At 32.1% G+C, this 15,542-nt stretch overlaps 1 protein-coding gene across 1 annotated transcript in view; it reads left to right on the top strand.

The window, feature by feature from the left end:
* LOC140437312 (uncharacterized) overlaps positions 1-15,542 on the top strand; it is a 98,242-nt gene that overhangs the window by 74,963 nt on the left and 7,737 nt on the right. Inside the window, exons 3-4 of the mRNA XM_072526771.1 lie at positions 11,343-12,575; positions 12,656-12,907. Of these exons, the coding sequence (XP_072382872.1) occupies positions 11,343-12,575; positions 12,656-12,907 (1,485 nt within the window). The remainder of the gene's footprint in view (positions 1-11,342; positions 12,576-12,655; positions 12,908-15,542) is intronic.

The raw sequence follows: 15,542 nt of genomic DNA on the forward strand, positions 1-15,542 counted from the left end.
CCTGCTGATATATTTATTTTATTTAATATTTTGTTAAGTAATAACTTTAGTTAAAGGTATTTTATACCAAAATTCAGAAGTATTAATGCTTTTGTCTATTTTTTCTACGTGGCCTGGAGTAATTGCCTTAGATCAGAATTATGCAGCTGATTTTTAAAATGCGATTATCTCGAAAACCGTTGAATTTTGAAGTTATTAACTAGTATATCTTTTTTTTGTTAAAATAATGTATCTTTAATATTTTTTATCCCAAATACAGGTAACTTAAAGAGCAAAAAAGTTAAGTGCAAATTTATACCACATATGGGCATAAGTGGCGCCCTCTATCAGTTACATCAAAGTGTGCATCAAATTATAATTTCTCATATTTAAAAGTACCCAGTTGTAAATTTTTATACATAAATGTTTGCAAATATGAAAGTTATAGCGAAAAATAAAATTTTAATTTTGCACTTTAACACCCTGTATCTTTCTTAATATCAACATTTTATTAAAGCAATTTGGCTTAAATCGTAATATTTTAAAGTGTAGAATCTATTAGTTCTTTTTGTACAATTACTTAAGGACCACCCTGTATATAAGGATTACTGATTAATTTAAGAATAAGTACATTTTAGTTCTTTTTTGTAATTAGCTAATTTGACGGCTTCATCCGCAGTGCCTATGTTCTAGGGTGTTCGTGAAAGTTTTTTCGAGAAACGTTGAAAAATAAAGATTTTTAAGTTCTCCTATTTGTATGCATATTTAATATTCATTTGATTCTGTTTCTAGAATATTAGTTTTTTTATTTCTATAAGGATATCTGATGATCCCAATGTTGTTTAGTGTACGCATAATTTTGGAAAATATTACTCTTTATAAGCTAACCACGTTATATTTGCCTGATTTAATAAATTTTCAACGACGTTGTAAATTTGGAACTGTCTCTACTTTTACTACTTCACGTGCAATTGAGGAGAGTTTTAAAATATCCGTTAACGTACATTTTTTTTCAGAACTAATCAATTATACACCGAGTTAATATATTCAGAACACGAGTTTTATGTTTAACACTCCTTACCGAATAAATTGTTTTAAACATTAAACTTCCTCATTATTTTTGGGTTACAGATGGCATATGTTTAATTTAGTTACGAACAAACAAAAGGATAATAAAAAAAGGTTATAAAAAAATTATGGATTACTTTATTAAAATATGGTCAATAGTCGCAATATATTTTAACCATAGTTGTCATCTCTAGACATAAAAAATATTCAAAATTCATATTTTGTATGGCATATTCCTAGAAATTATTATACAGTGTGTAAAAGCCAAATGGAATAAATTCATTATTTGGGTTACTGTACATATTTATAAAAAATCCCGAAACACGTCAAATTTAAATTATAACTTGACATTCTTTAACGTGAAAATCCAACCCCTACCTTCAACCCCCTTAGAATGACTGGGACAACCCCCAATTTTTAAAATAAGAAGTATAGGCTTGTGATATATCGTTTGAAAGGTCTTTTCATTCTCCATTCAAAAATGTTGTCGCTTTCAAGTTTATTAAGATTAATTAAGATAAAATAAATTAAAATCATGTGGTTACCGAAATTCGCTACAATACAATCAAAAACTAAAATGTAATGCAAAACGTAATAAAATGTAGAACACGAAAAAGAACTATGAATGTTAATGAAGTAGATGTTCAAAATGTTCACCGCGAACGTCTTGGCAACATCCTAATCTCAAATATAACTGTCTTCTAATATTATTTAACATAACAGGCGTGATCGACCTAATCGCAAGCGTTATTCGTTCTTTTAAGTCATTTAAATCAGAAGGTTTAGTTTTGTACACATGGCTCTTCACATATCCCCATAAAAAGAAATCTAATAATGTAAGATCAGGTGATCGAGCTGGCCATTCAATCGATCCTCGCCTCCCTATCCACCGATTGGGAAATATTGTATCGAGGTACTGCCGGACATTAAGTTGGTAATGTGATGGTGCTCCATCCTGCTGAAACCATATCGTATTCGCTGGAACTTGAGGGTTTCCTGGATCAGGATATAAATTTGCCAACGTTGGAATGACATCATTTTGAAGTAGTGCCAAATAATTGTTGCCATTCAAGTTTCCCTCAATGAAAAAGGGACCAATGATATTGTTTCCTACAATCCCTGCCCAAACATTAACCTTTTGAGGGTATTGAGTGTGTTCTTCTCTCATCTAGTGAGGATTTTCCGTGGCCCAGTAGCGGCAAAAGTACACTCATCAGAAAACATAACGTCTTCTAATTGGATAATATTGTTATCCAACATGTCCATCATTTGCTCACAAAAAAAAGTTCTCCTATCAAAATCGTCTTCCATGAGCTCCTGAGTAGGTATCATCTTATAGGGATGCAATTTATTTTCTTTTAATATGTTTACTATCGATGTATGGCTAGCATTGAATGTAGTGGATGCCTGTCTACTCGATGTATGTGGATTTTACTGAAACTCAAGCAACACATCTAATTTGAGTTCATCACTTAGTGCATTGGCAGCTGCTTTTTTTATCTGCCATACATGATCAAACTCGCGAAACTGCTTCTCTATTTTACTTATTGTTCCTTGGGATATAGGCGGTAAATTAGGAAATTCCTCATGAAATAGGCGAGTTACTTCCTGTTATGTTCGGGTGTTATCTTCGTAACCAATCATTTGTAAAACTGTTATTTTATGCATTTCCGTTAATCTAACCATTTTTCAGAATTGAATTGAACGACCTTTTAACTTAAATTAAAATACTGACAACTTAAATACAACAATTTACTAATGCGTGTTAAAATAACGTTGCCACCATCTAGAAACTACATTGCTATGGTGTTTGTTCACTTTCTCATTATCAAGACCTAAACGGGAAATAAGTTTTGAGTATATTTTAGCGTATTTCGGTAATCACATGATTTTAATTTATTTTATCTTAATTAATCTTAATAAACTTGAAAGCGACAACATTTTGGAATGGAGAATGAAAAGACCTTTCAAACGATATATCACAAGCCTATACTTCCTAATTTAAAATTTGGGAGTTGTACCTGTCATTCTAAGGGGGTTGAAGGTAGGGGTTGCATTTTCACGTTAAAGAATGTCAAGTTATAATTTAAATTTGACGTGTTTCGGGATTTTTTATAAATATGTACAGTAACCTAAACAATGAATTTATTCCATTTGGCTTTTACATACTGTATAAGATGCATGAATCGTTAATTTTTTTTTAATGTCAGACGTGTATCACATACAGTCAAAAAAATATCAAGCTTCGGTGTCGTAAGTATTTTTAATCTAATTCATAAACCCTTTTATTCTAGTATTCTAGGGGCAAGGGCTGTTTCGTGACCGATCAAAGCTCACGGAGTTTCAGAGTGTATTCTTATGTATTTTGACCCATTGAATTCGAAATTCAAACTTGTTTTTTCGTCGGAAGTGATGAGAATTTAATATAAACAATTTAATTGTTTAAATGAATATAATTCGCAATAATTATAACCGGAGATATTGCCAAATTAGTGCAAAAATATTACAAAATTACGGCATTTAGGCTATTTTTCACATGTAACTCGGCTGAATTTTGAGTAAAATAACTTTATAATGTCTCAAATTAAAGGAAAAACTACCAACTTTATATCTTAATCTCAATTGTAATCGAAATATTCTTTATAATAAAGTTATATCAATTATTATAAATGGCTAATTTTTATTAAAAAACGGCAAATAATTTGTTTATAAGATTTTTTTGCTACTAAAAGTTTAGATTGTAGCAAATCAAGTTACATAGTCGTATTGTACAAAGTAGTTTTTCATTTCTGCCAACGATTGTTTAATATTCGTTTCCTATGCCACTGTATACCTGTTTGTTTCTTTATGTCTTAAGTTTGGACGTCGTCTTGGTCTGTTGACGCCTCGTGGATACCATAGTGTAATTCTAGTGGACCATATATTGCCAGTTCTTCTCTAAGCCGGCGCTTAATGTCCCGCCCACTGCCATTTTTTTTAAAGATTTGATTATGTATACTGGAATACATCAGTGACCTGTTTTTTTGTCTAAACCATTCTATTCTTTTGCGATCTCTCTTTGTTATGCCTAACATGCATCGCTCCATTAACCTTTGAGTGACTTTGAGTTTCGCTATTCTCCCTTAATCACTAAGCCGTATGTCATGATTGGCAGTATACACTAATCGAATGCTCTTTTCTTCAGGTTAACTGCCATTATGAATTTGAATATTACAGCTTTTTTACCAAAAGATGCCCAAGCCAATTTCATACTTCTGTTGATTTCTGGGAGTAAGGTGCCCGATTTATATTCATTTTTCCAGGTATACATACTCATCTATTGTCTCAAGTGCTGTGTTGTTTATTATTACATCTTGCAACTTAGTACAACTTCATTGCTAGCTGCATTTAAGTCGGTTATAAGTTCTTGTAATTCTGCAGAATTATTAGCAATTAGGATGATGTCATCTGCAAATCTTAGTTGACTGAGATATACTTCATCAGCGGATAGACCTATGCTCTGACATTTCATTTTGGTGAATGTTTTCATAACTTTATATATATATATATATATATATATATATATATATATATATATATATATATATATATATAAAAAGTTATGAAAACATTATATAGCAAATGTATATATATATATATATATATATATATATATATATATATATATATATATATATATATATATATATATATATACATTTGCTAGTCTTTATTTACGATTTGTCAATGCCTTGCTTGGTCAAAGCTTTTATTACTGCCTGGGGATATATAGAATCGAAAACCTTCTCGGAGTCTATGAAGGTTAAAGCTAGCTATATTCATCTCATGAGTTCTCAAAGCGTATGGATCTGATCCAGGGTAATGAATCCACTCTGAAACCAGCTTGCTCTTTTGGCTGTGCAGCATCTAATGCGTTTGTTAATCGTTTGTTGATGAACTTTGTGAATATCTTATATATAATTGATAATAGACATCCTCCTATCCTCTTATCGTAACCTTTCTTATGAATGATAATTATGTTTGCCGTATTTCAGTGGTCTGGTATGCATCTTGATCTTAGAAACTTCGTAAATATACCTGCTAAGATTTTCCAGGTTTTTTGCCACCTTATTTAAGAAGTTCTACTGTTATGTCGTCTATTCTAGCTGCTTTACCCCTTTTCATTTTTGTAATTGTCGATTCTACTTCTTCCGGAAGGACTTCTGAGGGTTTAAATATATATATATATATATATATATATATATATATATATATATATATATATATGTTGCATAACATCGTGACAACTAAATGTTCGGACAGTTCGTAGCCTCAAATCATAATTCCTTTGGGACATTCACAGTTCTTTTCAGGCAATCTGTATGGAATTATTCATTTTTAGTTCTGATAACCCGTTTCCCAAAGTCTCCCATGCAAACATTAAATTTCCATTCGTCACTTAATATGAATCTGCACCGGTCATCAACGGTCTACAAAAACTTTAAGCAACCGGTTCAATTAGACAACATCGAAGATTTCATGGACCGTTGGTGACTGGGCCAGATATTCAGTGACAAATCGAAATTTGATGTTTGCGTGGAAGACTTTCAAAAAAGAGTTATCAAAACTAAAAATGAAGCATTCCATATAGATTGCCTCAAAAGAATTGGAAGTATCCCAAAGGAATTATGATTTGGAAGCGCGTGTTATCAGTTGGTCTAGGAAGATATGAGGTGGTGAAAGGCACAATTAACTCAGCAATTAGGTATCAAGAAATTTAAAAAAAATAGTCTTGTAGCAGGTGGTCACGATCTCTAGCAGGACTTGAATTTTATATTCCAGCAGGACGGTGCTGCATGCCGTATAGCTAAAACAACTAAAAAATGGTTTGAAGAAAGTGTTCTCATGGCCTTCGAACGGTCCAGGCCTTAATGTTATAGTAATATTATATACTATTCTGTAACGTTTATGTAGTATACTTCCCCATTTGTATTACTTTTCATAAGTCTTAAGACTATTTTTTACTTTATAATTCCCTTTTTGGCCTCAGGTACTCTGAATTTACAAACATTTATCAATTTTAAATAAAATTGAAAATTATATGTATGTATATGATTATTTTTGTTATATAATATGCAATTACAGATGGTTATATTATATGGATGAAGATATTTTTTAATTGCAGATAACCACATTGGTTTCAGCTTTCAATTCCCAGGAAAATACCATTTTTTTCATTAATAATACATTATGAATCCTAACAGGTCGAAGTTTCCTTGAAAATGACCTTTCTACTTCTACGAGTGTTGCATTTTTAATAATATAATAGGAACATAAACATACTACTATTATTATCTATATTTCATACTGCATATTTTAATGTTTTTCCCAAAATCCGAATTGGGTACAAATCTTGTAAATAAACTAATAGTTGATTTCCTTACATCAAATTTTATATACATGCTTAGGATAAAAGTAACATCTTTGAAACGAAAAAGACTAGATTCATAAAACTTTGCATGCAAGTACAATGACACATACCACGTCTACAGCCCTTTTTGTCACTACTCTACTTTCGGTTTTACCGGAAATAAACTCAACTTATTTAATTTAAATGGAATACTTTGTATATTTTTGCAGATTTTAAAAGAACTTGTTATTCCTTGTTCATACATAGTTATGAAAAATTCAGAAAAAAATTGTTAACACCACAAATAAATCACTTTACAGGTTAAATAATAGGTAAATTGATTTACTACGACCAATGAGAATAATAATCTTAAAAAATCTCTTCAAATGTTCAAAATTCTCACCGTTCACCTCCTGATCATGTGTAAGCCTACTTCTTGAGTCACTCTTTTCAATACTGCTCCACATTTTAGTTCGAATTAATCAATAATTCTTTAATTAATAACAACACGGGATTTTAGATAACCTCAAAGAAAAAATCTAACGGGTTGGGTTCTCTTATAACATTCTATGAATCTTCTACGTCGAATTCATCGATTTGTAAAATTCGTATTCAAAAAATCTCTAACCCTAACGTCAACTTTTATCATGGTTTAGTGCCAAATTTGTTGTGGAAGTTTGAGTTGATTCTTCTAAAGTTTTTCTAATATCTTCGTTCTTTGCGGTGTGCGATATTCTAGGGTTTGGCAAATTTTTGATCATCCCAGTTGCATTAAAACGTTGCAATGTTTTAGTAACTGTTGAACTTGATAATAGGACTTTTAATATATTAAAAATATTACACACTTCTTCATGAGTTGTAACACGATCGTCATAGCCTATCATCATTAATATTTCAATACGATATTCTGCACTTAAAGAAGCCATTTTTAATCTACAACTTATTTCTGTGAATTGGTTTGGCAACAGTTACCTACTAAATCATCATCATCATCATTGGTGCTACAGCCCTATAAAAGAGCCTCGACCTTCCCAAGTCTATTACGCCAGTCAGTTCTATCCATTGCCAACTGTTGCCAGTTTGCTGCGCCTATTTGTCTACCATCCTCATCTAAACCATCCCTCCATCTGAGTTTTGGTTTATCCCTACTTCTACTTCCCACAGGTTGTGACATAAGGATTCTTCTAGGAGGGTTGTTCTTCTGTGATCTTGCCAGATGTCCTGCCCATCTTAGTCTTCCTATTTTTATAAAGGATACTACGTCTTTACCACCAAATATATTTTTATATCTGTGATATATCTCGTAGTTGTACCTCTTTCTCCAAACACCATTTTCACAGATGCCACCAAATATTCTTCTCAGGATCCTTCGTTCAAATATAAGCAGGAGATTTTCATCTGCCTTGGAAATGGTCCATGTCTCCGACCCATATGTCAACACTGGTTGTATATGGTTTGTTTTGTATATGGTTATTTTTGTTTTTTGGCTTAAGTTTCTGCTTCTCATGTGTCTACTCAGTCCAAAATAGCATTTGTTTGCTAGGATTATTCTTCGCTTGATTTCTTCCGTCATGACGTTCTCCTTGGTGATCAGGGAGCGTAAGTATGTGAATTTGTCCACCACTTCAAAGGTAGAATTATCAACCGTGAATTGGTGGCCGATGTTTCTGGCTCTATTGTTGGGTGTTGATGCCATTATCTTAGTTTTATCTTCATTTACTTGCAGGCCCATATTTTTTGAGGCGTTTGACAAGGTGGTATACATTTCTTCTAGCTTGCGTGTTGTGCGGGCAACTAGATCAACATCATCTGCGTATGCCAAAATTTGGGATGATTTATTAAAAATGTTTCCTCTGCTGTCTATTTGGGCATCCCTGACCGCCTTTTCCAAAGCTATGTTGAAAAGGAGACACGCCATGGCTTCATACAATTTATTTCTTAGGACACTATCATAGGCCGATTTAAAATCTACGAAAAGATGGTATGTGTCGATATTGAAACCATTGGATTTTTCCAGTATTTGCCTTAGCACAAAGATCTGGTCTGTTGTTGATCGACCAGGCCTTTTTTTTGAAAATATTACGATTAGTTTCTAAAGTATAATCTACGAACCTAAAAAACTTTTTTCAGTAACAGTTGACAAATTGCGGTCCATATCCCCTATTTATCAATTTTGAAGATCTCATTGGTCTTAGTAAATAAATTTACCTATTCTTCATTGTAAAGTCATTTATTTTTTGTTTTAAAAAAATTTTCCACCAAACTTGGTATGTATAAATTAGGAATAACAAGTACTTTTAAATTCTGCAAAAATATACAAGGTGTCCTATTTCAATTAAATAAGTTGAGGGTATTTCCAGCTAAACTGGAAGTAAAGTAGTAACAAAAAATATTCTTTGTGTGAGACGTGCACACCCTTAAAATGGGTATACAATTCATTGGAGTTAGGGGATTGATCCATGTAAATCAGGGCTGCTAAATGCTGCACACCATACTCCACCCGTCTAAAGCACGCTGATGCGTTATGAAGGGTTCAATCGTCAAAATGCTTGCCATGTGGTAGTCCTGAATACAAGACCCACACATGATATCATTACCCTAATTATACCGGATAGTGTGAGATGCTATTCCTTTATTGTCTCTACGGACTTATCATTGCAATGCATTAATTGCTCGTGCGCTGAATCCCGGCTTAATTTGGCAACTCGGCCCTCAAGTGTGTGGCTCCCCTCTTGCCCGTTTTCTATGATGCCCGGATATCTGAACTCATAACATGATTCTTTTTTAAATTATGATGCCTGAAAGCAATATTCTTCTTTTTATGTAGACATGATGTTTTTTTTCAACGTGCCTCCAGTAAGTTGTCGTTCCATCGTTTTCGTGGTCTTCCTACTGATCGTCTTTCTATTGCGGAACCGTCTCTTACAGTTTTTACTACTCTATTTGTTGTCATTCGGATTATATGATCATTCCATTCTACTTTTCTATTTCTTACGCAGTTCTTGATGTTCTCTACCTTGCATCTATGTCGTATATCTATACTTCTAGCTCTTTCACATAGTGTCTTACCATCAAATTTTTTGAGTGTTTTCATCTCTGCTGTTTCTAACATCCTTTTGGCCCTCTCAGTATCAGGTCGTGTTTCTGCCGCGTATGTAATTATTGGTCTGATGACTGTTTTGTAAATTCTCCATTTCATTTCTTTCTCGATATTTTTATATCGTCCCATTATTCCTTTATTGTCTCTGCTGACTTATTATTGAAATGCATTGAATGCTCGTACCCTGAATCCCGGCTCAATTTAGCAACTCGGCCCTATTGCCCGTTTTCTATGATGCCCGTATATCTGAACTCATAACATGTTTCTTTCTTAAATTATGATGCCTGAAAGCAATATTCTTCTTTTTATGTAGACATGATTTTTTTTCAACGTGCCTGCAGTAAGTTTTCGTTCCATCGTTTTCGTGGTCTTCCTACTGATCGTCTTTCTATTGCGGAACCGTCTCTTACAGTTTTTACTACTCTATTTGTTGTCATTCGGATTATATGATCATTCCATTCTACTCTTCTATTTCTTACCCAGTTCTTGATGTTCTCTACTTTGCATCTATGTCGTATATCTATACTTCTAGCTCTTTCACATAGTGTCTTACCATCAAATTTTTTAATTGTTTTCATCTCTGCTGTTTCTAACATCCTTTTGGTCCTCTCTGTATCAGGTCCTGTTTCTGCCGCATTATTAGTGTGTTGACTCTTTTGTACATTCTGTCTTCCATTTCTTTCCTGATATTTTTATTTCTCCAAATTGTTTCAATCAGGCAACCTGCGGCTCTGTTTGCTCGATTCACTTGATCTTCCACTTCAGTTTTGAGCTTTCCGTAATGTGATGCCTAGATATTTAAACTCCATCACTTGTTCTATTATCTGACCTTCCAGCTAAAATTTACATCTTAGTAAATTTACTGTTATAACCAGGCATTTTGTCTTTTTTGGGGAAATAAACATGTTAAATTTTGTGGCGGTTTGAAATTGGTGCAACATTTGTGGCATCCTTTTTTAGTTCTTACTTTTTTTATTATTTCATCCATAATCAGGTTGAACAATAGAGGACTCAAAAAATCCCCCTGTCTTATCCCATTGCCAGCTTAAATAGAGTCGGTTAGTTCTTCTACTTTTACTTTTATTGTGTTGTTTTGGTAGATACTTTCTATCGGCTTGAATATTCCTGAAAGCGATCGTGATGTCTTAATTTGGTTTTCATTGCTAATTTGTTTCTTCTTCCTGTGAGCCCTCTTATTGCGGCTCTGGCCGTCGCTGTTTTTTGGACTGTCACTTTTACGTGTTGTGTGAACGTTAAACCTTGGTCTATTATAACTCTTAGGTATTTAGCTTCATTTTGCCATTCGATAGGTCTGTCTTGTACTGTTAGCTGTTCTTCTGGGCTATATATTTTGTTTTTGAAGATAACCACCTGAGTTTTCTTTGTATTTATGATTATTTTCCATTGGATGCTCCATTTTTCTACTATATTCAGTGCCGTCTGTAGATTTCGTACTGCTAAATCCAGGTTCCTGTGTTTTGCCGCGATTGCAGTGTCGTCCGTTTTTTTGTCTCAAAGATATTTACTTGGTTCCATCCTTTATTCCAACTCTGTATATAGATAGTGATCAGTAACACATTGATCGATTCACAGTATTCAGCCGGTAGTTAATGCTCATAATGTAACACAGTAAATAATATGATTATTTAATTTTAACACTAAGCGACGCATCACTAGAATCCATTTATGCCCTCTATGCCCTCTTATTGATTAAAAGGATATTCGAAATCAGAGTTATTTTTACTGTTACTCTCATGACATATATTTTCTCCATTAAAAGTCAATTAATTTTATTTTCTATTTCAGTTAGAATTGCAACGCACTCAAATGTCATTAGAGCAAACGAAAGCGGCTCTAACCTCCAAAACATTATCATCTCCAGAAATGAACTTGGAACTGGAAAAGGCGCTGGAAAACTTAAAAGACTCGAAAGAGATAAACACAGCCTTACAACTTCAATTAGACACTATAAACAAAAGCCACCAACTTCTGAAGAGTTCTTATGACGATTTATTGATTTCTAATAGTAGCCTTCAACGACGACTTGTAGAAATAGATTCTAGTTTAGACAAATATAAAAGTGAGATACTACAACTGCAACAAACGAAAGATAAATTAATAGAGAATGAAATCAATTTAAACAAGTTATTAGAAATGGAGAAACTTCAGAGTAAGAGTTTTAAAATACAGCACGAGAAAGATGCTAAGTGTATCCAAGACTTGAATAGGCAGATAAAAGAAATGGAACGGATAATAGCTAGAAAGCATCCTGATTCCGTATCGGCCTTAATAGTAGCTGCCAAAGAAAATGCCACAGATACAAATTTAACTGCAAGAAAGATTCTAGAAGATAGGATTAAGTCTTTAGAACAGGAGCAGATTACAAGAGAAACCCAGTCTTCCAAAGTTTTTATGGACATTCAAGAAAAGTTCAACCAAATGAAGGCCAAATACGAGAACCATATAGAAGACTTAGAGTTGCATGTCAGTGATCTAAAAAATCAACTTAAACGACGTGGTGATACTTACGATGTTTACACCCAAACTACCATAGATGATAAAATTCCTCAAAAGGAGACTTTTACAACTTTCACACAGACTGATCCTACTCAAAGTGTACCAAATACTCCCGCTCCAACTCCACCACCCGTAGTAAGCAAGCCTCAAAAGCCTTCAGCGTCGAGAAAAAATGAAGATACTCACCTCCTAGCTACAATTAGAGGTCTGCAGGCGGATCTCTCAAATAAAGAGAAGGTGATACATAGACTTCAAAAAGAAATTGATGACTTGAAGAAAACCAATAGACGACTACAAAAAGAACGTGAAGGTAGTTTAAAAAACTTAATCGATAAGAAAGATTCGAAGGGTTATCCTGAGAGACTAACGTTACAGGCTAGATCTAATAGTTGTAGTTCTGAGAAGGATTTTCGGAAAGAAGAAACGGTACTGCAGTTAAAATGCGAGCGAGACAAACTCAAACTTCAGTTAAGCAAGTTGGAAGAGGATTTTCAAATTCTGCAGAACAAGCGAATACAAGATGTAAGTTCTTCTTTTATTTAATTTTATTTCAGATTAAAAAAAAGATATATTATATATAGACGATTTTTAACGTGTTCTAGCTCACTGCTCTACAGGAAGCTCATGAGCAAGAAGTTGCCAACTACATGGCCAACGTGAATCCTTTAAGAGAACAACTGGAAATCCATCAGATATCTTTATCATCTCTTCAATCTCAACTCACTTCTGCCAGGGAAGAACTGGCAATTGTTCGAGTAGAAAGAGATCATCTCAGTAATCGTTTAATGAGTTTATCCAAAAATGGAATGAACGACACCGAGGATACTGTTGAGGTGCCTCCCTTACTCCAGAAGGTTTGTGAATTTAAAACTGTGTTATACTTTAGTTGCTATCATTTAAAGCCAGATGTCTGCACTGGTTCTATTGTTCTGCACAAATTATGATATCTTATATTAAATTGGATAGACTATCTTCAGACTGTTCAGTATTGACGAATAGTTTTTCTTCCATCTGTTTACTCGATAATTTGGTTCTTAGTTCTACTTGGTTGATCTAGTTGAATGAGCGGTACCTAGATTGAGTCTTTTACATTCTTACGAAGGCTATAGTGAATGATCGAAATGAAAAATAGATTACTACCGATTATCAGATTTACCGAATATACATAGAAAATTTCATAAAAATCTGTTAAGTCATTTTAAAGAAGTATGGCGACTAACTCTTTGCGAAGAGAAGGTTGTTGAAGAAGGTTCCAGATAGAGAAACTTATATTTTGAAGTAAATACTTCTTATCGCTCGGTATGATGTTTTGTATACACTTATAATTATAATTTTATCTATTTTTTTATAATAATTGGAGAATTAAATAAAATAGGAGAATATTTAAATAAAATTAAATAAAATCAAATAAAATTAAATAAAATTCGATAAAATTAAATACATTTAAATAAAATTAACTAAAATTATATAAAATTAAATAAAATAAAATAAAATTCAGTAAAATTAAATAAAATTAATTAAAATCAAATAAAATTAAATAAAATTAACTAAAATTAAATAAAATAAATAAAATGAAATAAAATTAAATCAAATTAAATGAAATTAAGTAACATTAAATAAAATTAATAAAATTATATAAAATAAAATAAAATAAATAAAACTAAATAAAATTAAATAAAATTAAATAAAGTTAAATAAAATTAAATAAAATTAAATAAAATTAAATAAAATTAAATAAAATTAAATAAAATTAAATAAAATTAAATAAAATTAAATAAAATTAAATAAAATTAAATAAAATTAAATAAAATTAAATAAAATTAAATAAAATTAAATAAAATTAAATAAAATTAAATAAAATTAAACAAAATTAAGTTAAACTAAATTAAATAAATAAAATTAAATAAAATTTGAAAAAATATAAAAAGTTATAAAAAATAGAAAACTATAAAGAATTATACAAAATTATAAAAAAATTAAAAATTATAAAGTTTGAGTTTGTAAAAACCAATTTTGTAACTTACTATAATCATCATAATGGGCGACATCAAACGTCGCCGCATTGAAACCGTTATACAATATATAAATTACCGTGACTATACAAAACTCAATGAGTGTTTAATAATAATTTGTTTATCCCCTTGATATAGATACCAGTCTGCAGATATGAGCAAATAAGCAATTCACAGCATAATCTTTGTAAATTTATGCAAACCGAGAAAGAACGACAAGACGTAACATTTCTTTTAAGTAATTTACAAGAGAGAGTAGTTAAAGGTTGTGGAGTTTGTATCACTGCTATGAACAGCATACTTTCTGAAGCTTAGAACATGTCACTGGTACTTCCTTTAAGTCACCGAGACAAACCATAAACAAACCCTCAACTTCTAGAATTGGAGGAAGAAATAATTTAAAAAGTAATTTACGCCTATACAGCTATTCATAAAAGAAGACCTACCGTGAAAAGGATATTTAAAGCTATTAAAAATGAAAAGGAAATTAATTTTACAGGAAAGATTGATTCTTTTAGCAAATTAGTAAAAAAATGAGTTTCCGGTGGAGAAAAGCAGATGGCAATAGAAAAGTGTTAATTGAGGAATTTGACGTTAAGTTTAAACGGATTGAATATTAGGAACATTAAAAAAATATAAGAAGGAAGGCCGAGCCATAATATACTGCTATGGCACCTACATCCACAGTTCCCGCATGGTACCAAAGACGTGGAACTATAGCAAAAGTACATGTTTGAAATCTTCAGGTTCTAGGGAAGACGTTTTATCATTTTACTTGTTGGAAATGCATCCAGATTTGAATTAAATGTAGTTTGAATTAAACAGTGTACAGATTGATCCTAGCTCAAATTTTTCATGGAACAAAGCAGCTATGCAGCAATGACTAACGGGACGAGGGTATTTCATATGAAAGCAATGCTTTAAAAGTCGAATTGTATGCATTAAATAAAAAGCTAAAACCATCTTATAAAAGATATATTGTTTACATGCTTCTAGTGGATCAAGAAATTTTGATATTGAGTCTACCATCTTACCACCCGGAGCTGAACTCAATTGAAAAAATAAGGGCACTAGTAAAGAATGAAGTAGCAGCCTGTAATATCCCATTCAAATTAGTTGATGTACGACAGCTAACAAAAGAAAAATTTCAAGAAGTAAAAATTCAAAACTGGCAAAATATTTGCTCCCACGTAGAGAATATTGAGAACAAAATATGGAAATAGAGCATATTATGGACCGGGTACAAGGTTTAATAGCCAATATTCAAGAAGATACTAGTGAGAGAGAACCAGAACTGATTGACAATGAATCAGAATACGATAGTTTAGGTTGTCAATTATTACATTAATCAAAATTTTAGTTTTAATAGTTTTCATAATAATTTATTTAATATTTATGATTTAAACATAATTGTAAACAATCTGGCATCCCATTGCTGGGTAAAAACCAAATTCCCAATAAAGACCATGGTGTCTAC

Source organism: Diabrotica undecimpunctata, chromosome 3 (genome assembly GCF_040954645.1).
Source record: "Diabrotica undecimpunctata isolate CICGRU chromosome 3, icDiaUnde3, whole genome shotgun sequence".
Taxonomy (NCBI): Eukaryota; Metazoa; Arthropoda; class Insecta; order Coleoptera; family Chrysomelidae; genus Diabrotica; species Diabrotica undecimpunctata.